The sequence below is a fragment of the Bos javanicus genome, chromosome 26 (assembly GCF_032452875.1).
Source record: "Bos javanicus breed banteng chromosome 26, ARS-OSU_banteng_1.0, whole genome shotgun sequence".
NCBI classification, from domain to species: domain Eukaryota; kingdom Metazoa; phylum Chordata; class Mammalia; order Artiodactyla; family Bovidae; genus Bos; species Bos javanicus.
This window is the reverse complement of record NC_083893.1, coordinates 19,226,087-19,254,051: the sequence shown is the minus strand read 5'-3', so window position 1 is coordinate 19,254,051 and position 27,965 is coordinate 19,226,087. Positions and strand designations below refer to the sequence as shown.

General features: G+C 54.4%; 1 protein-coding gene across 3 annotated transcripts; it reads left to right on the top strand.

Annotated features, from left to right (window-relative positions):
• The first annotated feature begins 4,711 nt into the window (after window positions 1-4,711).
• LOXL4 (lysyl oxidase like 4) lies at window positions 4,712-27,095 on the top strand. Of its 3 annotated transcripts, none has more exons than XM_061403050.1 (15): window positions 4,714-4,818; window positions 9,504-9,818; window positions 10,637-10,815; window positions 11,704-11,909; window positions 13,898-13,936; window positions 14,096-14,315; window positions 15,218-15,401; window positions 15,553-15,707; window positions 16,439-16,606; window positions 17,656-17,818; window positions 20,417-20,660; window positions 21,720-21,835; window positions 22,826-22,962; window positions 23,326-23,437; window positions 25,822-27,095. In XM_061403050.1, exons 2-15 carry the CDS (start codon window positions 9,539-9,541, stop codon window positions 25,890-25,892), a joined length of 2,274 nt encoding a protein of 757 aa, XP_061259034.1. In that variant the 5' UTR covers window positions 4,714-4,818; window positions 9,504-9,538; the 3' UTR covers window positions 25,893-27,095. The 3 variants fall into 3 exon arrangements, with proteins under 3 accessions (XP_061259035.1, XP_061259034.1, XP_061259033.1); XM_061403049.1 differs by having other exon boundaries at window positions 4,716-4,845; XM_061403051.1 differs by lacking the exons at window positions 21,720-21,835; window positions 22,826-22,962; window positions 23,326-23,437; window positions 25,822-27,095 and adding an exon at window positions 21,219-21,710 and having other exon boundaries at window positions 4,712-4,845.
• Window positions 27,096-27,965: the final 870 nt, after the last annotated feature.

The following is a 27,965-nucleotide window of genomic DNA, read 5'->3' as shown; positions in this document are numbered from 1 at the left end:
GTCTGGACAAAGCCTGCTGAGCTGGTGTTCCAGACACAGAAGGCCCCTCGCTGTGTGGGATGCAGGAGAGGGTGGGCGAGGGGGGCCACACTGGGGCCCAGGGCCAGCAGTAGATACTTCTTGTAATAACATGTTTGACGCAGAACTTCAAGAAGTAGAAAAGTTCCGGATTCACACCTGGCCTTCCAGGGCTTTCTGAAGGTTTATTTGTCAAGGCAGGAGGACAGACTGTGTTTTGTATGACAGTGAGTTAGTTGATGTTTAACTCTTGAATATGTAAGCATACGATATAAGGCCCCCTTTGACTCCTGCCCAAGCCCTGCAAATGCTGAGCGGGCCTGTCCAACTCCAAACGTTTTTTGTCAGAGAGATTTTTCTGAAGCTTTCAGAGGAACAGGGGTAAGATGACATTACATACCACAAAGCACAACTTGCTGACATTTCCATTGAATCAGGGGCTTCCCTGGTAGCTCAGGTGGTAAAGAATCTGCCTGTAATGCAGGAGACCTGGGTTCGATCCTTGGGCCAGAAAGATCCCCTGAAGAAGGGAATGGCAACCCACTCCAGTATTCTTGCCTGAAAAATTCCATGGAGAGAGGAGCCTGGTGGGAGTCAGTAGCGTTGCAAAGAGTCGGACATGACTGAGCGACTAACACACACAGCTCTTCCCGCACATGTCCTCCCCTTAACTCAGCCAGCTCATCTCTCCTTTCTCCCTAGGGCCCATCTCCTTGGCTAGCCTCTCCAGCTTGACCAGATCCACCTCCTCACTGCCCATCACCTAGATTTCTCAAGGTCCCCTCACCTCCCACTCCCCCAACTCTGATCAAAATCCCTGTGCCTGACAAATAGTTTTCAGGAAAGAGAAAATCTGTCCTCTGTTGAAACAGTCTCATCTCCCCCATTTGTCCACTTCGTGTTATCACAATCTACTCTCCACCACAGCTGTGTCTTTGAGTCATCTCTCCCACTAGACGGTGAGCAACTCGAGGCCAGAGATCGTGTCTGGTCCAGCACCATGACTCGATCAGCACCTTATATTTTGAGAGCATTTATTCAAGCTTTCATAGATGAATTTACAGAGGAGTTTAGAATCAGGGTGAGGCCTGAAGGGCAGATAGAAGGTGAAAAATGAAGTCAGGAGAGGAAAGGAGTAGAGGGAACAGGAGGAGCAGTGGATTCTTCATATCCTCTGGGCAACAGTGAGCCACTGGAGATTCTTGAACGAGGGCATGACAACATGTTAGGAGGATCCATCTGCACAGGATTTACTGAAGCCAGGGTCTGCAGAGATTCAGGGAAGAGAAAATTTTGGCTCTGGGATGCCAGAGGGCAGGAGTGCGAAGGCAGGACAAGGGGATGCAGGAAGCCATACACTGGGCTCAGCAAAACAGCTCACGGAGGCCACACAGCTCAGCCAGAACTAGAATTCAGGACCCTATTTCCAAACTGTACAATTTCCTCCATACTGAGTCTCAGAGAAGATGGGGCCAAGTCCCAAAGGCCGCTGAGAGGGAAGGTTTGCCCAGCGGGCATGGCACGAGGTACTCTAGCCAGGTGCTCCCCAGGGCTGCTGGCAACGTCCAATGTCACAGATTTGTGCGGGAGATATGGGCCTTTCCACTTGGGAGGGAGGCACAGGCCCCGACTCAGGCAAGGATGAGGGATACCCCATGTGGAAGGGATTCCTGTTAGCTACTGATTAAGCTCGCAGTGCCTCACTCTAAGGGGGTGGGCAGATGGTGATGCTTCCACCCGGCCCCCTGGAAGACTGGGTGGGGGCTGAAGGGAGACAGGAAACTCCTGACATCTGTACAGTGCTCCATGACTTCCAAAGCTTTATTCATGACCACCTCCCTTTCCGTTCTCTCTACGTAGTGAATCATATCCATCCTTCAAGGCTCTTCTTCCATGAAGACTTCAATCCTCAGATTTCCCTCCTCTGTAACCTTACAGCCCTGTGATTAGGCTCCACTTGCTTACCCTCTGCCAATAACAGCTGTGTGACTTCGACCAACTCACTTAAATTCTCTGTGCCCCAAGTTCATCATTTGTAAAAGGAGGGTGATGAAAGAACTGTCCATAGGGATTTTTTAAGATTTATTCATTCATTTATTGGCTGTGGTGGAGTCTTTGTTGTTACACACGGGCTTTCTCTAGTTGTGGTGCATGGGTTTCTCATTGCCATGGCTTCTCCTGTTGCAGATTACAGGCTCTAGGCGTGCAGGCTTCAGTATTTACGGCACATGGACTCCGTAGTTGAAGTACACAGGCTTAGCTGCTTCGCAGCATGTGGGATCTTCCCAGACAAGGGATTAAACCAGTGCCCCCTGCATTGCAAGGCAGAAGATTCTCAGCCCCTGGACCACCAGGGAAGCCGTGTCCATAGGAATTGTAAGATTAAATAAGATGATACACGGAAAAACTGCTCCACACCTGCTGGCTGTTATGATGACAGATGATGCCTCATCTGTTGAGTGTGTGTCTGTCTCCACCATCACTCTGCAAATTCCTTGAGGACAGGGACCTCACATCCAGCTTGTCTGCCTCTCCCCTGCTCTGGCTCAAGAACCAGCCCAAAGCCAGCCTATTTATCCAGTCCACCAGGACTTATTGAGCCCTTGCTATGGATGCCAAGCCCTGTGATAGAAACTGGGTTTAGAGATAAATAAGAGACTCGAGGGAGCCCCAGAGTTGAGGGGGACACAGACCTGTATATCAAGAGTGCAGTAGAGGGTCACGGCCAAGGCTGTGAGCACAGCTAGGTACAAAGGAGGGATCGGGCTGTCTCCATCAAGTCAAAGCTTACTGAGATGAACTGAACTGTCCCATTGACCCCCAGAGCAATAGCATTTAAGGACAAGGAGACGGCCACTCAGCTGAGACAATCTCACCACTAGTAAGTAATGGAGCTGGGCCAGGGACCCAAGTCCCTTGCTTCTCAAGGAGGGGGCTCACAGTGATCCCTGGGAAGTCCTTCCTTCCCCTGCTCCCCAACCTCAGCCTCTGCCCAGAGACTTGTAGGTTAAGGGACTTCCGGGAAACATCCATTCATTCTCTGGGCTCCAGACCAGGCCAGCCTCTGGCCTCCAGGGTATTTTTAGTTCTGGGCGGCCAGGTCTGGAGGGTGATTGGCAGCAGATGGAGCCCATGTTTTCTGAGCTTTCCGTGTTGTTCCTGGCTCCGCATGAGAGGTGGCTAGGCATGGGGAGGGGGCCAGGGCATACCTGGCACTCCAGCCCACAGCTGCCTCATTGTCCCTGGGGGAGGGGCTGGCCCGCTACTGCTGCCACTGACCCAAGGCTGGGAACATTCTTTCCTGTTGATTCATCACAGGGAATTCTTTGGGCCCAGTTGGGGTGGGGCAGGGCCATTGGGGGAACATCTGGGGCTGGGGTAGCCAGGGGTGAACAGTAGTCCTCCAGTGGCCAGGTTGGTGTGACCTGGATGTCACCCAGAAATCAAATAAGTCTACCTCCCCAACCTAGCCCTTATCACAATCTGCCTTATAGCAGTGTTTGTTTACACATCTGCCTCCCAGACCAGACTGGAAAGCCCCTCCCATCCACCCCCAGCAATGTCTAACACTCTGGCCCCCTGTCTAGAAAGTAGGAGAAAATCAATAAAGATTTGCTGAATGAATGAGCCTTTGGAAGATAGTTAGGCAAAGTTGTAGGGTGGGGAGTTGCAGGATCAGGCTGTACTGATCTGGCCTTGGGAGGAAGCTGGGAGGTTGGAACTCTGCCTGTTTTACAGAGGGGGCGACAGGGGAGGACAGACGAGGCACGGGGAGGAACCAGAACTGGGGGAAAGAAATTGGGACGAAAGGGGCTATGAGTCAGGTATCTGGGTACCCAAGGAGGCTTATGGGACTCCCCTCTGTTGACCTCTCCTACTTTTGTCTTATTTCACAGACTCCCCCGACCCCACCCTCCACACACGCTCCCCCCGTTCCCCAAGGGCCAGAACATCCTCATTCAACTCTGTAAGGGGTTGTAATGGAGAACTGAAGTTTTCTCCATTACAGTTTACTATGCTAGGGAGCAAGTCCTATCTCTTGGGGCTCAGTATTCCCAACTGTATAATGGGGAGAACAGAGGCCTCATGCCCCGGTAGTACTCAATAAACTCAGAGGGTGCAGGGCAATGAAGAGGACCGCCTGTTACTCCAAAGACAGCACACCTGCACCACACCATCCAGGACCTAATTAGCACTGAGTCGCCTGGGCCCCTTGCTGGTCCCTGCAGAAGGGAATCTGCGTTGTCCTAAGTAACCAAGCTGGCGGGACTCGGACCTTCGAGATCCACTGAACATAATTCCCAGGTCAGCCCTGGGGTTGTGTGTACCACCCGGTTTGCAGAGAAGGAAGCTGTGAGTCCTCCGACGGGGACTCACGAGGCCACAGCGGGATTCGGCCGCCCGCTGGCGCTGCGCCGCCGTCCTTCCCCGGGAACTCCGATCCTCCCACAGTCTCTCCTGCTGCAGCGTGCCAGTTCCCTCCACGGAAAACAGCTGCCCCTCGACCCCCTCAACTTTCGCGACCCCGGGCTTTCCCAGGCCAGCGGGCGCCGGGCCGCCCTGGATCGCGTCCGGGGTCGGCACTCGCCGAGCCCTCGGAGGGGCCGACCGGCCGGGCGGGGCTCCCGCAGAGCCCAGGTCCGCCCGGGGGCGGGGCCTGCGGGCCTCCTCCGCGGCGGGCGGGGTGGGGGCGCCGCGGGCCGCAGCCGGATAAAAGGGCCCCCAGGCGCCCAGGAGGCCGGTTAGCGCTGCTTGGCCGCGGAGTCCAGGTCCCAGCCCCGCAACTTCGCGCTCCAGCCGGTGAGCCCCTGCCTGGTGCCTGGCCAGGTCTGTCTCTAGCTGTCCTGTCTGCCTGACTTCTGTCTCTCTGGGGGGTCTGCAAGTCTCTGAGGGTTCCTGAAAGCTGGGAATGGGAGGGATGGGGGTCCCCTGGACAGTGAGCCTAGCCCCCTAGTCGCTCACCAACCTGTTGCCAGTGGAAGTGTCCAAGTTGGGGAGCTTGGCCCAAGGCCCTCCCTGGGTGGTGCATTGCGGCCTCGGGTGCCTGCGTGTCTTGTTTGTGGACACGCTGCGTGTAGTCCAAGCATTTCTCTGGCCTTCTCTCCCCGGTTTGGGGGCGGGGCAGGAGAAGGGGCAGGTGGGCTCAGATGTCTCTCCTGTGACTTAGGGGACACAGAGGCAGAGTGCAGCCGGACTCTGGGAGGAAACAGACCAAAACTGAGTGTGCTGGGGTGGCCCAGGGGTTTGCCCAGGGCTGGAGATTGGAAGGGAGAGGTGAAAGGTAGCAGAGGGCTTCAAACTCACAGGCCCTATGCCGGAACACGTGGACATTCCTCTGCACTGTGTCAGGCCGCCACAGCCAGTGGTCCCAGGGAGGATATCAGGGCTGGGGCGGGGGAGGGGGGAGGGGGGCTCACCCCCTCCCCAGAGAGCTAGAGAAGAAGCTTCTAGTGATTCCCAAGGCTGGTTCCCACCAGGGTACCACCCCAGTGCTCTCTCCTCAATACCCTCGGACACTTTCAGTCCCCCTAGCAGGGCCAGGTCAAGCCAGGTGCCAGGGGCCCCTGGCAGCACCTGGTTCAGGTGCCTGTCTCCTTCAAGCTGGCAGGATCCTGGATCTGTCACTTGGTTGCACTCAGCACTGGCAACCAGCCCAGTGCCCTCACACCACGGCTGGATCATAAATCAACCAGCAGCCGGGTGGAATTTCATTCATCTCCCTGCCTCCTTTCCCTCCTCTGCCTCCTTCCATGTTCATCCTTCTCTGAGAGCCCAGCTCTGGAACCATTATGCCTGGGTTTGAATCCTGCCTGAGCAAGTTACTTAGCATCCCAGGGTCTCATCTTCTCATCTGTCAAGTGGAGATGTGTTCAATAAATATTTTTTAATGTATAATAATCATGATAGCTTATTGTTAACCTCCTCTCCTTCTCAGCCTTCCTTCTCCTCCTTCTGACCCTCTCTCTCCTTCACTTGGGAAAAGCACTGCCACTTTGGAGGCTGCTTCCTTCTCTGAAGAGGCTTCTCAGCCTGGTCCTCTTCTCTGTGCTCAGCGCTGGGGGAACAGCTGTGGGGAGACAGTCCTCTGGGTTGTGGGGACAGGAAGCAAAGACACCCGAGTGCTAGGAAGTTTTGGGGTCTGGGCAGGGTGGGGGGCGCTTAATGGAGGGGTAGCCTTTGAACCGGGTATGGAAAGATGTGTAGGAATTTAACAATCTGAGCTAGAGGGAAAGGGTACTCCAGGGAGAAGGAACAATGAGAGCAAAAGCTTGGAGACTGGGAAACAGAGGATGTGTTTTGGGGAACATGAGTAGACAAGTGTGATGTGAGCAAAAGCTGCAGAGGCAACTGCAGTGGGCAGGAAGGCTGGACTCTCCCTTTTTTGACTCAGTTCCTGCTACTGCCCATCCACCTCCTGGGGGGCTTTCATGGGAGGAGCTGCTCTAGCACCCAGGGTCCTTCAGCAGAGGCCCACCCCTTTTCCCGCAGAGGCTCCTTGGAGGGGAGGGAGCCTGTTGGCCCAGGGCTGCCCACAGCCTTTCATGCAGCCTCCAGTACTCTAGGGATGTCAGTCACACAACAGGCCTGCCCAGCCCACCGCTGGCCCACAGCATGTCCAGTGCCTCCCTGTCATTTTAGAGGGGCTGCACCTGCATCTCAGAGAGAAGAGAGCCTCTGATTCGTGTCACATGATTTGGTGGCAAAATGAGGCAATCCTGACTCCTGCTGTCGGGGAGCATGGTCATCTTTTAGGCCAGACCCAGTGTGACCTCTGGGACGTAACAGCTGGAGGGCCCGGAGCTCAATTCTCCCATGGTGATTTTGGTTTGGCTCAGTCCCTAGCTGGCCACCTCCTCTTTAGGGGTACACGGACGAGGGAGTGGGGCATCCCAGGCAGCGGAGAGCACTCTGCATGTGGTGACAGCCAATGGGGACCCCCCCCTGCTCCTGAGTGAAGAAAAAGGTGCTCAAGTCTGTGTCGGAAGACGTATGGAAAAGAAGGGTATCAGTACTGGGGACTCACTGTGGAGTTGGGGCCACCCCCTCCAGTCCTTCTTTGTCCAGGGAGGGGCTGGGACCAACCTAGACAAGGGTTCTATAGTATAGCTGTTTCAGTTGCTGTTAATAATAGCTAACTAACCATTGAGAGTTGCTCTTCTAAGGGTTTGACATGTACTCATGCATTTGATCTTCACAAGAATCCCATCCCCATTTTACAGAGGGGGAAGTTGTGGCATGGAGGAACTAAATAATTTGCCCAGGACCACCCAGAAACCAGCCGGTGGAGGTGGGATGTGAACACAGGCACCTCACCCCCAGTCTGCTTACCTAAGACTGTGCTATGCCGCCTACTGCTGCTGCTAAGTCGCTTCAGTTGTGTCCGACTCTGTGCAACCCCATAGACGGCAGCCCACCAGACTCCCCCATCCCTGGGATTCTCCAGGCAAGAACACTGGAGTGGGTTGCCATTTCCTTCTCCAATGTATGAAAGTGAAAAGTGAAAGGGAAGTTGCTTAGTCGTGTCCAACTCTTAGCGATCCCATGGGCTGCAGCCTACCAGGCTCCTCTGTCCATGAGATTTTCCAGGCCAGAGTACTGGAGTGGGGTGCCATTGCCTTCTCCTTGCTATGCCGCCTTGCATCCTCAAATCTGCAGATACTTACAGGGTGCCAGCTACATACCTGGCACTATTCTGGGCCCTGGGGGTGCAACACAAAGTCCCCGTTCCCGTGGAGCTTCATTCTTGAGCTCTTTTGTGCATTTCTAGGTGCCTACTGCCCCCGACACTGGGCTGGCCAAAGCAGGAGGCTTGGTGGCTAAAGGAGATGGGGCTGGGTGCAGGAAGGAATAAGGACTGATTCTCAGCCAGAAACTAGCTTGTGGGGAAGGAAGGGGCAGGAGGCCCCGTAAGACCCTCCCTACTGAGAATTCCCAGCTATGGAATTCCACCCCCAAGAAGAGCAGTGGCCATGGAAGAAGGGGGACTCTCCCCAGAAAGAGCCCCTTTAAGACTCAAGCACTAAAGAAGTGGCCAAGGACCCAAACTTTGTCCATCCGCTCCTCTGGGCCGGCCTTGGCTGCCCATCAGCGATAGAGCTGGCCGTGCAGGAGCTTCAACACTGGTGGCTGCAGACTCTGACAGCTGCAGCTGGGCATAACTGTTCTCTGTGCTCCTTCCAACCTTGCTACTAGGACCGAGGCTGCTAACATATGAGGCAGGGAGGACCAGCCCCCAACTCGTCCCCTGTGGGGACCCAAAGAACATCTGACCATAGCCTCCTGGGCATGGGGGCCCTCTCCCATGTCTGGTCACTGCCTCAAATGCTCCCATGACCCCTCACTTCCTACTGGATGAAGGGCAGACGCTCCACATGGTGCACACAGCCCTTGATCTTCTGGCCCCAGCCTGTCCCTCCACCTTGGTCCCCTCCAAGTCACTGATACTGCAGTACAGGATTAAGAAAGGTCACTCCCTGCTCTTGCACAGACTCACCTCTTTCCCTCTTTCTTCCCTATTCTTTCCCCTTTCCCATGGAGGAGAACTCTTATTCATCCAACAAGGCCCTGTTTAAATGTCCCTTCTCTGAAAGCCTTCCCTGACTCCTCATCTCTGAGCTTCATTAGGGCAGAGAGTAGTGTTTGACACGACTTCTTTGTCCCAGCACCTGGCCTGATCATTGGCCTGAAGCAAATATTCCAAAAATGTTTGTTGACTCAGTGTACAAATCATGCGCCTCCTAGAGGTGGAGCTTGCTGTGTGGTTTGGGCAAGTCTCTTAAACTCTCTAGGTCCTAATTCCTTATTTCTGGAGTTAGGAGGTTGAACCAAATATCCTATACCTCCTCCAGCTTGAATAGTCTAGCCCTTACGGACCCCCTTGCTACATGCATATGCTCAGTCGCTCAGTTGTGTCCAAGTCTTTGTGGCCCCGTGGACTGAAGCCTGCCAGGCTCCTCTGTCCATGGGATTATCCAGGCAAGAATACTGGAGTGGGTAGCCATTCCTTTCTCCAGGGGATCTTACCGACCCAGGGACTGAACCCACATCTCTTACATCTCCTGCACTGGTAGGCGGATGCTTTACCACTAGTGCCATCTGGGAAGCCCCTTCCTCCATAGGAGACTACATCAAAAACAGCTCTTTATTGAGCACTTACCATGTGGTAGGCTCATGATAAGCCCTTTATCAGTGTTTTATTCAACACTCACAACAACACTGGGAGGTAAGGATTACTACCCTCACCTTACAGATGAGGAGACTGAGATTCAGGAAAACTAAACTTACAGCCAAGGAATGCTGGGTTTGAGCCAGATGGACTAATCTCAGAGCCCAGACTCAATCTGTGCCACCACACACACACACACCCCAACACCCCAACACACACACATACGCACACTTGGAAGGGCCCAGGCTGTCCTTTGTCTCTGCCAGCAGAAGAGGCCTGAGGTCAGAGGTGATGACTGTCATGTTTACTTGTCCCCCAGGTGCCGTGACTCCAGCTGCCCTTGAAGTCACCATAATGTGGTTCCTACCAGCCGCCCTCCCCCTGCTCCCGTTGCTCCTGCTGCTGGGCCAGGCCCCTCCCAGCAGGCCTCAGTCACTGGGCACCATGAAGCTACGGCTGGTGGGTCCTGGCAGCGGGCCAGAGGAGGGCCGCCTGGAGGTGCTGCACCAGGGCCAGTGGGGCACCGTGTGTGATGACGACTTCGCTCTTCAGGAGGCCACAGTGGCCTGCCGCCAGCTAGGCTTTGAGGGTGCCTTGACCTGGGCCCACAGCGCCAAGTATGGCTCAGGGGAGGGTGAGTAACTGCTGCTGCCCTGCAGAATGACAGGGGGATGGCCATGGGCTTCTCTCGGGGGTGGGCTCCCTTAGACTCCAACAGAGCAGATGAGACCCCCACTTATCCTTTAGTACCCAGCTCACACGACCTGCCCTACCCTGGCATTCTCATTTGCAGCGAGGCCACCACCACTGCCACCATCACTAGCACTCAACTCTAAGCTCTTTGAACATAGCGATTACATGTGTGCATGCATTCATTCCAGTCATGTTTATTGAGCACTTACCACGTGGTAGACTCATGATAAAATGTGTGCGGTCATTTCAGTTGTGTCCGACTCTCTGTGACCCTATGGACTGTAGCCCCCCAGGCCCCTCTATCCATGGGGATTCTCCAGGTAAGAATACTGAAGTGGGTTGCTATGCCCTCCTCCAGGGGATCTTCCCGACCCAGGGATGGAACCCACGTCTCCTGCGTCTCTTGCATTACAAGCAGATTCTTTACTGCTGAGCCACCAAGGAAGCCAATCACACACAATAGGTGCTCAGCAACTGCTGATGGGTGAAGACTAGATGGATGAATGAGGGAACAGATAGACCTAATTGCTAGACCTCTACCTGGCATTTTCCTAAAGCAGATTCGTTGGGATCTGATTCTGAGAGGAGGCAGTAGGCAGGGTTGTAGATACCAAGCTCCCAGGAGAACCAACTCCTCTCTCCCACCCCCATTTCCCACTCAGATTTTGGGAGAGGAAAGTGGGGTCCTATCCAGGAGGCAGAGCCCATGACTTAGCTCTCTGTGCCTGTCCCCAAGCATCACTCATCCTCCCCCCACAGGACCCATCTGGCTGGACAATGTGCACTGTGTGGGCACCGAGAGCTCCCTGGACCAGTGCGGGTCTAACGGCTGGGGTGTCAGTGACTGCACTCACTCAGAGGACGTCGGGGTGGTATGCAATCCCCAGCGCCACCGTGGCTACGTTTCTGAGAGGGTCTCCAATGCCCTCGGGCCCCAGGTGAGGAGGCTGTTCAGGCCCTTGCCTGAGCTGAGGGCGTGGTCAGGGAATGGAGGGCCTCCAGGTGATGAGCCAGGAGGAGGAGGGAGAGGAAAGGGAGCAGAGGGTAGGCTGGGAAGTGCCCCTGGGGCCCCGACACCTGCTTGTGGCTTGGAGCAGGTGCACGGACAGGGCCCCAGCCTGAGGCGGGCGGGCAGGGACTCAAGGCTGGGCCTGCCGGGAATCACTGAAGCTGCTCCCCATGAGAGGGTAGGGGGTTGCCTCACCCACAAGGCCCGGCCACAATTGCTGTGTCTTCCGGGCACAAACAAACCGGAGCTAAAAACAGCTCAAGCCAAACAACAGGGGCAGGCAGGGCAGGTCTCTGACTCTTACCCTCTGCTGCCGGGTAGACTCAGCTTGAGGACAGCTGGCCCAGGCCCACTGACTGGGGCGGCCATGACAGGCGGCTCCGCACTGGTCTAAGTCATTCAGGGCTAGGGTGGGGGGCTCAGGGACCAAAGGATCCTGCTGTGGTCTCAAGCAGCCAGTCGGTGTCCATCCTCTGTCCTCCCCAGGGTGCTATGAAGAAGGTCCCCCTGTGCCCGATGGAAGCCTCCCAAACTCCAAAGGCTCCCATCCTGAGCCCAGGGAGGGTGTGGATCTGCTTGGTCCTCTTTGGGGTTCAGGAAAGGACTCTAAACAAACCAAGCTTCTGCCTCAAACCCACTGTGTGGCCCTCGGCCCCTGCCTCCCCATCTCTGAGCCTCCGTTTCCAGCCCGTCCAATGAGGGTGCTGGGTGGCATGATCTCTAAGTGCTCCGAGCCCCAGCTTTCCCATGTGAAGACCTGCAGCAGGCTCAGCAGGAGCAGGACTCCTGGGGCCCATGGAGACTGCACATCCCACAGGACCGGCGGCTGGAGGAGGTGCGGCTCAAGCCCATCCTCGCCAGCGCCAAGCGGCAGAGCCCGGTGACCGAGGGAGCCGTGGAGGTGAAGTACGAGGGCCACTGGCGGCAGGTGTGTGACCAGGGCTGGACCAGGAACAACAGCAGGGTGGTGTGCGGCATGCTGGGCTTCCCCAGCGAGGCACCTGTCGACAGCCACCACTACAGGTAGGAGGCGCCACCACAGGTAGGAGGGCTGTGCAGGAGGCGGGGTTGTGGGGCAGTGGCTGAGTGTGTGTGCACATGCATGCGCATGTATGTGTGTGTGCGCCCGCGTATTTCTGTGCACGTGTGTACATGCGTGTGTGTGCACATGCATGTGTGTGTGTGTGTGTGCATATGTTTGGGACCTTGCAGACTGCAGTGAGACTGGCAGGAGTGGGGTCTATAGGAGGACATTCAGTGGGTGTTGGGATTGGGAGGGAAAGAGGCCCAGCCAAGGAATGTCCCTGGATTTCTGGGATTATAGATCTCTCAATAATTAAGAGTGAAGATGAATTTTCAGCCCCTGGGAAACTCCTAGAAAAAGTCAGAAAATAAACACTGTACTTGCGAATCAGATAGAAAGAATTGATTGTAGCACAGAATACTCCCAAAATGAAATGTGCTGCTGCTGCTGCTAAGTCGCGTCAGTCGTGTCCGACTCTGTGCGACCCCATAGACGGCAGCCCACCAGGCTCCCCGTCCCTGGGATTCTCCAGGCAAGAACACTGGAGTGGGTTGCCATTTCCTTCTCCAATGCATGAAAGTGAAAAGTGAAAGTGAAGTCACTCAGTCGTGTCCGACCCTCAGCGACCCCATGGACTGCAACCTATCAGGCTTCTCGGTCCATGAGATTCTCCAGGCAAGAGTACTGGAGTGGGGTATGTAAAACCGTGTTCCTGATTAGAAAATTAGACCTGAGTAATGGCACCCCACTCCAGTAGTCTTGCCTGGAAAATCCCGTGGGTGGAGGAGCCTGGTAGGCTGCAGTCCATGGGGTCGCTAAGAGTCAGACACGACTGAGCGACTTCACTTTCACTTTTCACTTTCATGCATTGGAGAAGGAAATGACAACCCACTCCAGTGTTCTTGCCTGGAGAATCCAGGGACAGTGGAGCCTGGTGGGCTGCCGTCTATGGGGTTGCACAGAGTCGGACACGACTGAAGCGACTTAGCAGCAGTAAAGATACAGTGCTGCCCACAAGGACAGATGGTGTGGGTTCCAGTCTAAGCTTTGCTGATAACAGGCTTCAGGTCCTTGGTAGGGCATCCAGGCCTCAGTCATCCAATCCGCAGGGAATTCTCTGAACCCTGACCCAGCGAATTTCCTCAATTCGGATCTAAGCCAGGTTCTGATTGGGTTGCGTGTAAGCCAGGCATGGGGTGGGGAGGCATTTGGGAGAGGAGACATAAAAAAATTCTGTCAGAAATGTGACAGAGCTGTCACAAGATTGCATCAGCCTGTAAATGATTACCAGTCAGGGTTCTACCCGCTCTGATCAGTGAGCGCTTCGTATGTTTCTCATCTCCCACAGGACATGAGTCATCTACCCTTACCCATCCCCAGTCAGTTGTTCTTCTCTGTGTCTCTGGCTTAGCTGACCCTAGTTTCCAAGACCAGCCACATGGCTCTATCCTTGGGCATGATTGGGGTCTGGGTCCCTGACTCCCTGCTGCCTGATAATTGCACATCTGGGCCTGGCTGACTTGCCTACCACCCATGAAGAAGGCAGCCCTGATTATAGCCTCAGTATCTCTGGGTGGGCAGCCCCCAGCAGAAAGGCCTTCAACTTCCACTTGTCCCCAGAGGACTATTGCCTGGGCCCCTTATCATGGGGTTGCTCCCTAAAGGCTGCCCTTCAAATAGACTGGGGAAAGGGCAAGCTTGGAGCCTCCTGCCCTGGGCAGCCCAGTGCAGAGAGGACCCAACTTTGGGTTTAGTCAAGGGACCTTGCTGGGCCCTGCTTTCCCTCGCTAAGAAGTGGAGATTGTCTTTATCTGTGGAGCAGCCACCCTCTCAGACTGTGGCGAAGCTCAGCATTGAAATAAGATTTGTGAACAAGTGTGCCAACTGTGAAGTCTAGTGCAAAGTCAAGCACAGCTCTGAGGAGCCAGGGTGACAGGGCTGGGACTTCTGCACTCACTCCACTCCCCACCTGTTTGCTTCCCTCCAGGAAAGTCTGGGATTCAAAGATGAAGGACCCCAACTCTAGGTAAGGAGTAGTGCCCTCATGGGAGGGTGCAAACGAGGTGGCATGAAGGGCCTCCTTCCTCCCCCTTCCCCTCCTCCAGGCCCCTCTCCCCTCCCTGGTGCCTTGCCTCCCAGAGTCCTGAGCACCCCTTCTCCGCCCTCAGTCTACCTTGTCTTCCAGACTGAAGAGCCTAACGAAGAAGAATTCCTTCTGGATCCACCGTGTCAACTGCCTGGGCACAGAGCCCCACATGGCCAACTGCCAGGTGCAGGTGGCGCCAGCCCAGGGCAAGCTGCGGCCGGCCTGCCCGGGTGGCATGCATGCTGTGGTCAGCTGTGTGGCAGGGCCCCGCTTCCGTCCTCCGAAGGCGAAGCCAGGGCGCAAGGAGTCCAGGGCAGAGGTGGGTCCCCAGAGCCCTGCCCGCAGGCCTGGAGGCCCAGGCCCCACTCACAGGACCCTGCTCCATGGGGAGGGACTGACTGGTGGGAGGGGACTCTCCAGGAGAGTCAGGGGAGAAGGGGGGTGAACCCCTCATCAAGGGGACATTGGTTCAGACCAGGAGGAGAGCAAGTCCCAGAATGGTTGAACTTTGGGATTTATTTAAAAGGGCCCATTTATAACCCTACCATAAATGGAAAGCTGACATCACTGGCCAGGAATAGAAGGTAACTATAAAAAGTGTAATTACACTGTAGCTGCATCCCATTGAGGGTCTAAAGTATTGAGCCCGAGCCTGGCCCTCGTTATAAAAAGCAAAGACCAAGAGCTCGGGAGGCGTTGCAGGCCGACGTCTGCACGTGAGAGGGTCTCCTCACGGTGCAGGAAGGGATGGGAGAGAATTAACGGAAATGACTTCCCCACCAAGCGTTTCATTAACACCACGCGCCCGCAGGTCTCTAAAATCATTTCACAGATCTGCTGGGGAAGTGTTGCTGTAGGTTCAGCCCCGAAGGACAGAGCATCAGTGAGGCTGGGTGAGAGGAAGGGACTTGTCTAGTGATTAGGTGGCAGGTTGTGAAGCCCAGGAACCCCAACTCCTGAGGCTGGAATTTGTTATTACATTTATTGTTACTGTTATTACGTAACAATTTATGAATTTGTTATTACTATTATTATTGTGGTGGTTCTTTGTTACTGAGGAAGGGGGAGAGCATTGAGGAGAACGACTTATTCAAGGCAATGGCTGCAGGAGTCAGAGATGAGACTAGGACACCAGTCCTTGGCCCTGCATGAACTGAAGGGGCGCAGCCCCTATGCCCGCCTCCTCCTCACCCTCCCTGAAGCCGGGTGTTCTCCCAGCAGGAGATGAAGGTGCGCCTCCGCTCGGGGGCCCAGGTGGGCGAGGGCCGGGTGGAGGTGCTCATGAACCGCCAGTGGGGCACCGTCTGTGACCACGGATGGAACCTCATCTCCGCCAGCGTCGTGTGCCGCCAACTCGGCTTCGGCTCTGCTCGGGAGGCCCTCTTTGGGGCCCAGCTGGGCCAGGGTGAGTGAGGAGGCCTGGGGTGGGGTGGGAGAGCCTGGGTGTGCCGCTGGTCCATGCCCTGGAGGTCCCAGGGTGCTGGGGGCCAGGGCAGCTGCCGTAGGGGTGAGGCTGCCAAGATGGAGCCTCACACGGCCTTTCTCCCTGCTTGTAGCGCTGGGGCCCATCCACCTGAGTGAAGTACACTGCAGGGGATATGAGCGGACCCTCAGCGATTGCCCTTCCCTGGAAGGCTCCCAGAATGGTTGCCAACATGACAATGATGCTGCTGTGAGATGCAACATCCCTAACATGGGCTTCCAGGACCAGGTGAGCCCAGGGCTGGGCAGCCCTGAGATAGCCCCGGACACTGCATTCAGCCAGTGGGGAGGGTTTGTGAGAGGCCACTAGAGCTCTGGGCCCCAGAGCCTGCCTGGAGCCAGCCTGGACCTCCCTCTCCTCTGTGAGTCTCCCCTGGCCTGGTCTGCTTCCCCTTAGGGCCAGGCTTTGGCCTTCAGAGATGGCAGAGGCTCAAGGAGACTGACTCTTCAGGCAGATGGGCTCGCCTGCCCCACCCCCTCAGGTCCCCCGTGAAGTTGAGAGAGAAGCGGCCCATGGGCAGAGGGCCGCAGGGTGTCAGCACCAGGGAGTGGTCAGAGTTCAAGCATCATGCTAACGTGGATTGCGGGCGAGTCTCTCTTGTCTCTGACCTTGTTCTCTTCTGTAAAATGGGGTCAGCTGTCCCGGAGGGTCACTGTGAATGTGACGACAGATATGAAGGCGCTTGGCAGTTGGTGAGTCGTCATCAGTGGCAGGATTGCAGGTAGATGGAAGGCAAGGCCTGGGCGCAGGCGCTCTGAGTCCACTTTCTCAAGCGGGCAGGGACTTTAGGGACTATCCAGTAAGATGTCCTCACTTTACAGAGGAGAGCAACCAGAGAAGGGGAGTGTCATGTCCAGGGCTGTGTGGCGAGCTGGCCTGGACAGGTCTCCCAGCCAGCAGCCCCACACTCTCCCCCTCCTAAACTGGCCCTGCTCCTCACACACCCCTGACCATTGCAGGTGCGTCTGGCTGGTGGGCGCAGCCCCGAGGAGGGGGTGGTGGAGGTGCAGGTGGAGGTGAACGGCGTCCAGCGCTGGGGGGCCGTGTGCAGTGACCACTGGGGCCTCAGCGAAGCCATGGTGGCCTGTCGACAGCTTGGCCTGGGCTTTGCCAGCCATGCCATCAAGGTAGGTCTCTGCCATGCTAAAGCTGCTGACCCTTCATTCATTCATTCAACAGTTAGTTATGAGTGGAACTATGCACCAGTGAATGCTGGGTGCTGGCGATCCTGTGGTGAACAAGACACAGTTCCTGCCTCGTGGAGCAATCCGTCCCCACACAGTCACGTGGGGGAGGCGGTTTTTCCTGAAGTGTTCATACAACGGGCACACAGCTGTATCTGCAGGAGAGATGAGCAGACATAAGCCAGATGAGGTGGGGGAGGAGTAAAGAGCCCATGTGAAGACCCTGTGGCCAGAGGACAGTTGACTTGGTTGAGGAAATCAGGGGTGGAGTGCGGCTTCTAGAGTGATCGATCGGTGTGAAGTGTGAGGGTGGAAGAGGAGGCAGGAGCAAGACCATTCAAAGCCCGCAAGGCAGATTTTTTTTAAAGATTTCTTCTTGCTATTTGGCAAACTGTTGGGGTGGGGATTACTGTGAATACAGAGGAGCACACTATTGCAGGTGCCCAGCTGAGAATGTTGCTGGCTTGGACGGGGCTAGTGGCAGTCCTGGGGGAGACAGGTGGATAGATTCAAAAAATATCAAGGAAACGAAATCAAGAGGCCTGGGGCAAGGCTGCTATGGAGAAACTGCTTCAGCTTCACCCACAGTGGCCTGTCTGGCAGTACTGGGCACCCTTCACCTGGAGAACTGGGCTCAACCCTGAGCACAACCGGCCATGTAGGGTTGTATGAAGAACAGCTAAGGACATGGGACAGGTCTGAGCGGACAGGCATGGACCAGCACCATCGTCTTCAAACAGCTGAGGGCTGCAGTCAGGGAGAGTGATGGGAACAAGGCCAGTGGTGGAAGCCACAGCAGTGGATTTTGCCCTCATACATGGAAGGCGTGTCTAATACCAGAGGGGTCCAAAGTGGCACCACTAAAGATTTTCAGGCCGAGGCTGAGCACAGCTGGGTGAGCGTGGTTGGCCGGGGTCCAAGCCTCAAATGGAGTCAGGTGACTCTAAGAGCATGTCTCAGCCCTGACTGGGGGATGCTGGCTGTTTCCTTAGGACACCTGGTACTGGCAGGGGACGCCGGGAGCCAGAGAAGTGGTCATGAGCGGGGTGCGTTGCTCAGGCACAGAGCTGGCCCTGCAGCAGTGTCAGAGGCACGGGCCAGTGCACTGCTCCCACGGCACGGGGCGCTTCTCAGCCGGAGTCTCCTGCACAGACAGTGAGTCACGGGAGGGGCCCGTGGATGGGTGGACGTGGCTTCTCTGGGTTGCCAAGCCTGCAACTCCCATCCCATCTCAGGGAGGGTCCTAAGAGCTGGTTCCAGCTCCAAGGCCCCAGGGTTGGGAGTGGAGGGAGGGCTGGATGTGGAGCACCAGCTCTGTCATTGCCACGTGTGGCCAGGTCACCTGCCACATGGGGAAACAAGCTGTGCCCCGCTCATGGAGTTAATGTAAGAATTAAGACAGTACCTGCAATGTGAGGATACACAACGGTGTTTTTCAGTGTTTGTGTCATGACCAAACAACAGCAACAACATGTTACATTTAGTAAGGATAGTATTTTTCTCTTGATATTATGTCTGTGTGTCACAACCTAGGGCTTCCCAGGTGGCTCAGTGGTAAAGAATCCACCTGCCAGTAGAGTGGGAGACTCGAGTCCAGTCCCTGGGTCAGGAAGATCCAGCAAGGATCTTTCTTCCTAGAGAAGGGCGTGGCAACTCACCCCAGTATTTTGGTCTGGGAAATCTCATGGACAGAGGAGCCTGGCGGGCTACAGTCCAGGGGTTTCAAAGAGTCAGATGCAACTGAGCGACTAAGCATGCATGCACATCACAACATAAAATATTAACATATTTCTTACTGTAGTTTGTAGTAAGAAAAGAATTTGAAAGCTGTTGTAGAGAGTATAGAAATGTGAGGACACATGGGCCTTACAATGAGCTGTGGGATTTACCCAAAAGGCTTTATTTTAGGTCAAGACCATTTTGAGGCATCCATCTACCCACACCCCCAGATTCTTATGGTAGCAGCCTTTGTGTGACATATGCCAACCAGGTCTGGGCCAAGAACTCTATCCAGTCCAGAGGCTGCAGGCTGCCACCAACCCAAGTGGCCGCATGACCTTCTTCCCAGCCAGGCTGCAATGCCAAGACATCCTTCAGCTCTGTCAGCAAGCTTAGGGCTTTCACTCTGATCAGTGCCCATTGGAAGAGCACCAGCCTTTACAGCACATCCTCCCCTGCAGGGTGATGGGGTTTCCAAGTGGGCCTCCAGCCACAGCTCCCAGCATACTGGGGGCCGGCTCCCCCCTCTCTCCTCTCCTGGGACCCTGTGCCCCTCGATGGAGGGGCAGCTTTCCTTCTGAATTCACTTGATACTTCACAACGGCTGAGCACAAGCAGCCAATGCACCATCCCTGTGGTCGTCCCCATCTCTCCTCTGTGATTTTTCTCATTTCTTTCTTGCCTTTACCGTCTCTTCTTCTCTCTGAAAGCACTCCTTTCCCTCAGAAATTCTAGGGTGTGCCCATGGGCATACCCTTGTCCGTCTCCAAAATATACCTCAGGCATTCCAAGAGCATTTAGTGATAGTGCAGACATCATCCAGCAAACCAGCTCCCACCCTGATGCCCATTCACTGAAAATAAACCCGTGTTCCCGTCTCACCATTGTCAGCGATGGCTCTGCCCCAAATCTAAACTGTAACCCAGTTTTTGCATGAACGAGCATTGAGAATTGGCAGTTTTCTCTCTCGATGGTACAAGGCAAAAGCTGTGGATCTCCACATTTCTGCACTCACACACAAGGGACCGCGGTGACGGCACAGTGGCTTCCCTGTGACAGGAAGGGAACTGGAGAGGCTCTGAGCAGCCTGTGGAGATGCAGCCTCCAGCACGGTGGACTCCATGCACCAGGGCATGCAGTGTCCCGGTGTGAACACCCACGGTGGCCATCAGGGTAGAAGAGGAGCCCTGGAGGAAGTACGGTCTCAGAAAATGTAGTAGAATGGCCCAGAACACCAGAGCCCAGGAGCAGGTTCAGAGATGAACTCTTGCAATCTCCAGCCCTCTCCCTCTCACACTGCAAGAACTGAGGCTCAGAAAAAGAACTGAGGTGACAAGCCTGGCATCCGCAGAGCTTCTGAGAGGTTATATGAGCCAGGCTTATAGGCAAAGGTATACTCTACAAAAGTAATGCTAGCTTACATCACTGTGTGCTTGCCATGGCCACACCATGATCTCAGCACGTTACAGGTACTATCACACTCATATTATTCATTATTTGCATCTTACACATGCAGAAAATGATAGACGAAAGGATAAGCAATTCCCCTTAGTGGTGCACACAGAAATTAAGCCAAGACAGGAACCCAGGTAGTCTAGCTATGAAGCCAGCAAGCTCCACTGTGACGCTAGCAGCCTCCCAGCTTAACGTGATAGATCTCTCCTGTTAGGAGAACTCACATCTCCTGACTCCTAATGCGTGCTTCGTGCTAAGTCGCTTCAGTTGTGCCCAACTCTTCGCGACCCCATGAACTGTAGCCCACCAGGCTTCTCTGTCTGTGAAATTTCCCAAGCAAGAATACCAACATAGGTTGCCATTCCCTTCTCCAGGGGATCTACCCAGGGATCAAACCCAGGTCTTCTGCATTGCAGACAGACACTTTACCGTCTGAGTCACCAGGGAAATCTTCTGACTCCTAAACCGCCCTACTCTCCTGGTTCCTCCAAAAGCACTCAATCTGGAGGCAAGCCTGTCCCCTAGGCCGGAGAGCAAAACCGGCTACCTCCCTCACCTTGGTGTCTCCACGGTGCCCAGGTGCCCCAGACCTCGTGATGAACGCCCAGCTGGTACAGGAGACGGCCTACCTGGAGGACCGCCCGCTCAGCCTGCTGTACTGCGCCCACGAAGAGAACTGCCTGTCTCAGTCCGCTGACCGCATGGACTGGCCCTACGGACACCGGCGTCTGCTGCGCTTCTCCTCACAGATCCACAACCTGGGCCGGGCCGACTTCCGTCCCAAGATGGGGCGCCACGGCTGGATTTGGCACCAGTGCCACAGGTGAGCGCCTGCTCGGGCCTCAGCCCTTAGGGGGCCAAAACCAGGGTGCGGAGACCCAACCAGTCTGGCCCTTCCTGGGAGGGGTGGGTGTGAGCTCAGGGAAAGAGCCTTCCTTCCTAGACATGCTGCCAGCCCTGCCTCCAGGAGGCAGTGAGGAATCCCGAGCATCACCTGGCCTTTCCATTGCTCTCTTACCTGCCCTGTGGTATCCTATGGAGTGGTCCTCACCAGCAGAGCTGGTCTCTGTTAGAAGGATATTTCTCTGGGGGCCTTAAGCCTTGTCTTTAACGGCCAGGTGAAATGGGGACTCCTAGAAACCTGGAGACCCAAAATAGCCATCCCGTCCAGGATGCTAGCTCTGCAGAAAAAGCTGGTTGATTTCTGCAGCAGCAAAGCGAGGCCCCCAAGGAGGAGCAAGGAAACGCCGCTGGTGCTGGAAGGGGACAATGAGCATTCTTTCCTATCAGCAGCTTCCAGCCCGGACAGAAGGAGAAACGTTGTCTACAACAAAGGCAGAATGGAAAAGGGTGTTTTGTTGTTTTTTTTTTCTTCATATAGCCGTGGGTGGGGAAAGCTGAGAGGAGCGGGCAGTGACTTTGGGACTCGACTTCGCTGAGATAATAAGCATCTTTCCCTGTAGCATGGACGGAGTTGTCATTAGAACTGGACTGGAAACAATGGTAGCCATCTGGGCCCAGGCTGGCAGGGAGCAGCATTAGCGTCCCTCCACGCTCCGCAGCTCCGCTCCTGGGCTAGTCTCTGGTCGTGTCCCTTCCTTCCACCTGCAGGACTCTGGCCTCGTAGTCAGGCAGCATCTCCTGGAGCTTTGACCTCTCCTCACCTGGCTGAGACCCTGCGGGATGGGGGCAGCTGTGTCTGGCTGCCTGGCAGGAGTGCCAGGAGAGTAGGGTCATACTAATCTTGGGTTTGGGAGGGAGAAGGGCACTGCCCCGCTATTATAACGCTCCTCTCTGGGTAATGATGGGGCCTGGTGCCTCCGTCCTCCCCACCGGCTCCTCTCCTGCTGCTGCCATGCTGACAGCCCTGCCTCTTCCGCAGGCACTACCACAGCATTGAGGTCTTCACCCACTACGACCTCCTCACTCTCAACGGATCCAAGGTGGCGGAGGGGCACAAGGCCAGCTTCTGCCTAGAGGACACAAACTGCCCCACAGGTATGTGGTCCCCTGTCTGCATATCCTCCCCCGGGGCCCCCTGGGGTCAGGACCCCTCTGTCCTGCTCAACAGCCTTAGGCATCTGGAGACTGGGGCTTGGCAATAGTCAGCACTCGAGGCAATTCAAAAAGACAAATTTCCGGGAATTCCCTAGCTGTCCAGTGGTTAGGACTCTGTACTTTCATTCCTGGCTTCAGTCCCTGGTTGGGGAACTAAGATCCTACAAGCTGCGTTGCACAGCCAAAAAACAAATAAAGATGAATTTCTTACCTTCTCTACTTCCTCTGCATTCCCAGCATATTGTATATTATTGTTTAGTCATGAAGTGGTGTCAGACTATTTCCATGGACTGTAGCCCACCGGCCTCCTCTGTCCATAGGATTTCCCAGGCAAGAATGCTGGAGTGGGTTGCTGTTTCCTTCTCCAGGGGATCTTCTCCAGCCAGGAATCAAACTCACATCTTCTGTATTGGAAGGCAGATTCTTTACCACCGAGCCGCCTGGGAAGCCCAGTGTACTATGTACCACTTTTAAAATACTTAACGCTTTTTTTGGATAATAGTTGCTGACCTGTTTCACTTCCGCTGATCCTTTGAGGAGATGGATTGTTTGATTCCTATTTGCATATCCATAGTTCGTAGCCCTTAGAAAGGGCATGGTGAAACACCAGGTTGGATGGACAAGTGAATTAGCATAGAGGGCTGCAATCTTCCATTCACATTTCCTAGGCCAACAGGAATTTTCACTAGAGCATCCAAATAAATGATCTCTGTCACAGATGGACTTTGGTACAGTGCTGGATGCGTGGTTAGTAGGACTCCTGGCTCTGATAGGCAGGATCTTTAGGAAGCTCAGGTCCCTAGTCTGACTGCAGTCAATTGGCAAGGCTGGTATGAGGATTAAACGTTGAAGGGTGTGAAAGACCTAACAGGTACTTTGTCCCGAGCGCCTATTGAGAGCCTCAGTCACCACCAGTACCCTCCCTTACAGGAATGCAAAGGCGCTATGCGTGTGCCAACTTTGGGGAACAGGGAGTGACCGTTGGCTGCTGGGACACCTACCGACATGACATTGATTGCCAGTGGGTGGATATCACCGATGTGGGCCCTGGGGATTACATCTTCCAGGTAAGGGGGCTTCTCCATTTCTTTCGGATGTTCTGAAAGCTCTCTGAGGTCAAATGAAAGAAGAGCTTTATAAATAGAATCTCTGACGTGTCTGGCACTTGAAGGGGCTACGCTGTAGAGGAAAAAAAATCAGGATCCAGGACCTAGGTTTGAGTCCTGAGTCAAGGAACAATGGGCAAGTCAAAACTCAGTCCCCATCTGTTTAAAAAAAAAAAAAAAAAAGACATTAATGCCTACTTCCTGGAGTGATTGTAAGGATTAATGAGGAATACCAACACACCTCGTCAAGACTGCATGAAATGTAAAGGTTATCATCACAGAAGCCAAATTGCCTGTTTTTAGCCCATGCTTCTCTCACTCCAGGTGGTCGTGAACCCCAAGTTCGAGGTGGCAGAGTCAGATTTCTCAAACAACATGATGCGGTGCCGCTGCAAGTACGACGGGCAACGGGTCTGGCTGCACAACTGCCACACAGGTACCTGCGGGCCACTGTGCGGCCATCCCCACAAGAGCCTGGGGTGCTGGAACACCCTCAGCATCCCTGCGTGCAAGCAGAGTATGCGTGTATGCGGCCATCCCCACGCGAGCCTGGGGTGCTGGAAGACCCTCAGCATCCCTGCATACAAGCAGAGTGTGCATGTACAGGTTGGGGATGGAACAGAGATGAATGTCCTTTGATAGCTTCATAGAAGGTAGATTTCCAGAACAGACTTCACCCACCTCACCCACTAACTACTTCCACGACCCTCTTTATCCTAAAGGTTGTTCAGATTGAAAATGCAGTCTCCCGTCTGTTCTGGAATCTCGTTACTTCAAGCCGAGTCAGGATTTCCCTTTTCCAGTCTGTTACTATTCCCTTTCCTTTCATAGGATCTTAGTTGTCTCCATCCCAGGCTGGCTGCCTCACAGGCAAATGTAAAAGTCCCCTAGATCTGTGCTGCTACCTCCAGCTGTGATCCCTGTTTACATGGACAATAGGGCTCTGGACGCTTGCAGAACTGGTAGTTTCAGACAAAGATGCAATGATCCAGTGGGGGCAGATACACCCCAGAGCAAGGAGGTGGTTGCCCCGCTTGCCCATAAAGAAAGGTAGCAGTTCCTCTGTCTTCAACCTTTAAATGCTTGCATTTGCTGTGGGGCTGTGCATTCACACCCACATTTTGCACACAGGGGGAGGAGCAGACTCATTCATTTAGTCGACAAACGTGGGTTAAGACCTATCTCTGTGTCGAACACTGTGCCAGGCTCTGGGAAATTAAATAGGAGTAAAATGCAGAGCTGAGTGTCAAGTAGGGTAAGCAAACATGCAGATGGATACCCCAGTCCTACTGAGCACCCCAAACCACTGTGAACTGAGGCTGAGCAAGCAGAGAGCTTTCTGAGTAGCAGCCTGGGGGCCAGTCAGGATTCCCCAGTGCTAAGTTGTTTCAGTCGTGTCTGACTCTTTACAAGCCTATGGACAATAACCTGCCAGGCTCCTCTGTCCATAGGATTCTCCAGGGAAGAATACTGGAATGAGTTGTCATTTCCTCCTCCAGGGGATCTTCCCAACCCAGGGATCAAACCCACATCTCTTACGTCTCCTGCATTGGCAGGCGGGTTCTTGACCACTAGCTCCACCTGGGAAGCCCAAGGTTCCCCAGAGGAAGGGACATTTGTGCTGATATCAGAGAGGAGACTGAAGTCAGAGGGGAGGAGCAGGAGAAAGAGCATAGCATTTGGCCTCAGGTTTCACTGGGCACCAAATCCAGTTCCACCACATTCCAGCTTTAAGACGGTGAAGAAATTTCCACTCAGAAGTCCTCTCTATTGTAAAATAGGGCTGTGTACCCAAGCCCACTAGTGTTCTTTGCAGGGAGGGTTATGATGGTTCCTGCTAAGAGAATGGACTTTATCCTGTGGACTTCTGGAAACCAATAACAAATTTCAGTCAAGGATGCAAGAAAATCAGATTTATGTTTTCAAAAGATAACTCTGACAGTGGATGAAGACAGTGAGGAGTAAGGATTTGAAAACTGTGGCTGGAATAGATTCTGCTGCCATTAAGCAAGACAGGAACAGGAGAGGAATTAGGAGTTGGAGCCCAGAGACCTAAGGCTGCCGGCGTGGAGGCAGAGGCTCCGTAACACTGGTGGCAGGCTGCACAGGGTCCACGGGAGCGAGGAAGGAAGGAAACAACGTAGCTCCGACCCCCCAGGGTCCTTGCTGGGAAACAGAGGACGCACTCAGGTGCAAGTGTGAGGTTACTTAATGAGAGGACTATCCCAAGGTGTGAGCAGGACTAGGGAGAGGAGGATGTTGAGATATCCAGGGATAAGGAAGACGGAAATGTTGCTATCACTTTGGGCTTAAGTGGGCAAAGGCTGCCCTGGAGCCAGGTGAACCCTTGTGCTGAGGAGGGAGGAGCTGGTGGGGCTGGAGTCGCAGGAGACCATTGCTGCAGGACAGGGGAGGAAATGGCCCAACCTCTCCCTCCTTCCATCCTCTAGTCTCTTGTTGCTTCCCACTGAGCTAAACCAACCAGAAGCCAGAAGAGGAGGGAGCCAGGGTGAGGCAGTCTCCAGGGCTCTGGTCTCCAGGGCTCCTAGAGAACAAAGGAGGATAGAGAATGAATGTGGGGAGGGAGCAAGGAGAGTGACCAGCACAACCCTTCCCACTCGATAGCCTCTTCTTTCCCATGTTCCTGCAGCTAGGCACCTGTCGGCATCTATTTCTCTAAAACGGGTCGTTGTCCATGCCCATGATTAACCCAATGGAAAGGCCAAGCCAGACAGGATGTATTGGTGTTTGTGAAGTTGTCAGTGAGGGGATGGGACTCTGGTGAGGTCAGCTACTTACCTGTCGTCCTTCGGTCCACAGGGGACTCATACCGAGCTAACACAGAGCTGTCCCAGGAGCAGGAGCAGCGTCTCAGGAACAACCTCATCTGAAGCCGTCACCGCACGCTCCCAGCTGCTGCCCACACACCAGATACCTCAGCTTACTGGAGCCATGCCCTTCACCGAGCCCTGACACAGAGGGAAAGGGGCCAGCGCCAGGAAGCACCGGGAACCCGCTCAGGAAGCCTTTAGATGGCAAGATCACCAAACCAGAATGGCACCGCTCCCTCAGGATGGCTCTGGGTCTGATCCCTGGGGGCCTCTGGTCTCTAGACTATAGCCTCCAGGCTTTGTTCAGCTGAGCTCCTCTCCTCTAAGGAGACCTGGTCTTCCCGGGATCTTGCCCCTGAGCTCCTAGTTCAGGAGGTACCAGTTCCTTAGGAATGGACTATGGCCTGGCTCCCCATCTAAATGGTGCTTTGCAGATGTCTCAGAGGAGGGCCAAAATACAGGAGGAGTCAGCTCTCTGCTAGGAGCTCTGAGTGACACAGCTTGTGTCAAAGTCACACCTGGCAGAGAATCTGGTGAACTGAGTGCCTTGCTTGATCTGTCCACACTTAGAACTCAGCTGCTCTTCAAGTCTGTTCTTCAGTGTCTTACCTTTATCCTCCTGCACATATGGGCTGTTTCTAATGTCCTTGGAGGCTTAGGCCTTAGGCATCCCCTTATCTCCTGATGGGCCCAAACCACCAGTTCCTGAGTGCTTGAGACAGGGCAGGATTCACAGAAGTGGCCAGATACAGCCTTCCTGCAGAGCAGCAAGAGAAGGCCCAAAGAAAGGTGACTGGGGCAATGTAGACCCCAGCTGCTGCCAGGGTCTCTGCCAGGGAAAAATACTTGTCATAAATCCAGCAGGCGAGATCACTGTGCATCTCAGGACTGGCCTAAATGTCGAGTCCCCCAGGTTTCTGGACTGAACTTTCCACTGAATAAATTTTTGAAGTGGAAAGAGCATCAGTCCAACAGGCCACTCATCTCTGCAGGAAAAAGAAGACAGGTCTAGTAGAGTGAAGACTAGGCTATGGAGAAGTCAGAAGGGGGAAGATTTAATTTAGTTAAGGATTAAACCTAGGAAAGGCCACCATCTCTGCTCGATGTGGCTGTGATATGCTCTTGCTCAGGTGAGGTTAAGATCTATGATCTTCTTGGACGTGATTCTTAATCCTGTCTCCACTTGGACACACTGCAGAGATGATCTTCACAGGTCTGACGCTCTCATGCCAATAAAGGTTGCTCACTATGGACTGCTACAAAGCAAGGCTGGCTGTGATTCTTGGCAGTTCTCAGCACATGAACTCTACCCCTTTTCACTCCCAGTGACCTGGTTTCTTAAGACGTGTGGGGCGCACGTGCTACTCACGCATCCCCTGGAGGAGGGCATGGCAACCCACCCCAGCATTCGTGCCTGGAGAGTCCCACGGATAGAGGAGCCTGGAGGGCTACAGTCCCTAGGGTCGCAAGGAGTCAGACATGATTGAGCGACTTAGCACACACTGCTTCCCAATTCCCTCCCTAGGCTCCATGGTAAATCATGGGCTGGAAAGGTTAACGGATGAGCAGGAGGAGGAAAGAAGGAAAAGCCCAAAGATGGTAAACTTCTACAACCAAGGCTGCAAGGCTGAAGTGAATGGTGGTAGATGGGGCAGAATTACTATAGTAACCCCAACCCCACAAGAGAGCTGCCCCTCCTCAGGGAGTAGAAAAGGATATCTGCCCTGGGGTATCCTCTGTGAATACAAAGAAGAGCTTTCTTCCTTCTTTTCCTTTACCTCCCCTCTTCTTAACTTCCTCATCTCCTTCCTTAGGCAGAGGGAGCGTGATACTTTAGCATGGCAGTTTAGGTAAACAACGGAAGGACTGATTTCCTGTTGGATCCAGCAAACATCTCCCAAACAGTAACAACATTATAGTCACACATGCAGCTAATGGTCTGTCAAAGAATGTGTGGCTGGTGGGGGAGCGTGTGGTGACTGATGACTAGATTCCAGCACGGAGGTTACCCACAGCTTCTGGCTGGATCCGGTTTCCAAGAAGGCCAGAAAAAGCAGGCCAGGCGGCCAGCCACTGGCTCTGCGCTGTCTCAGTGCCCACATCACACGTGTGATCGGTGCAGCCAGTTCTAAT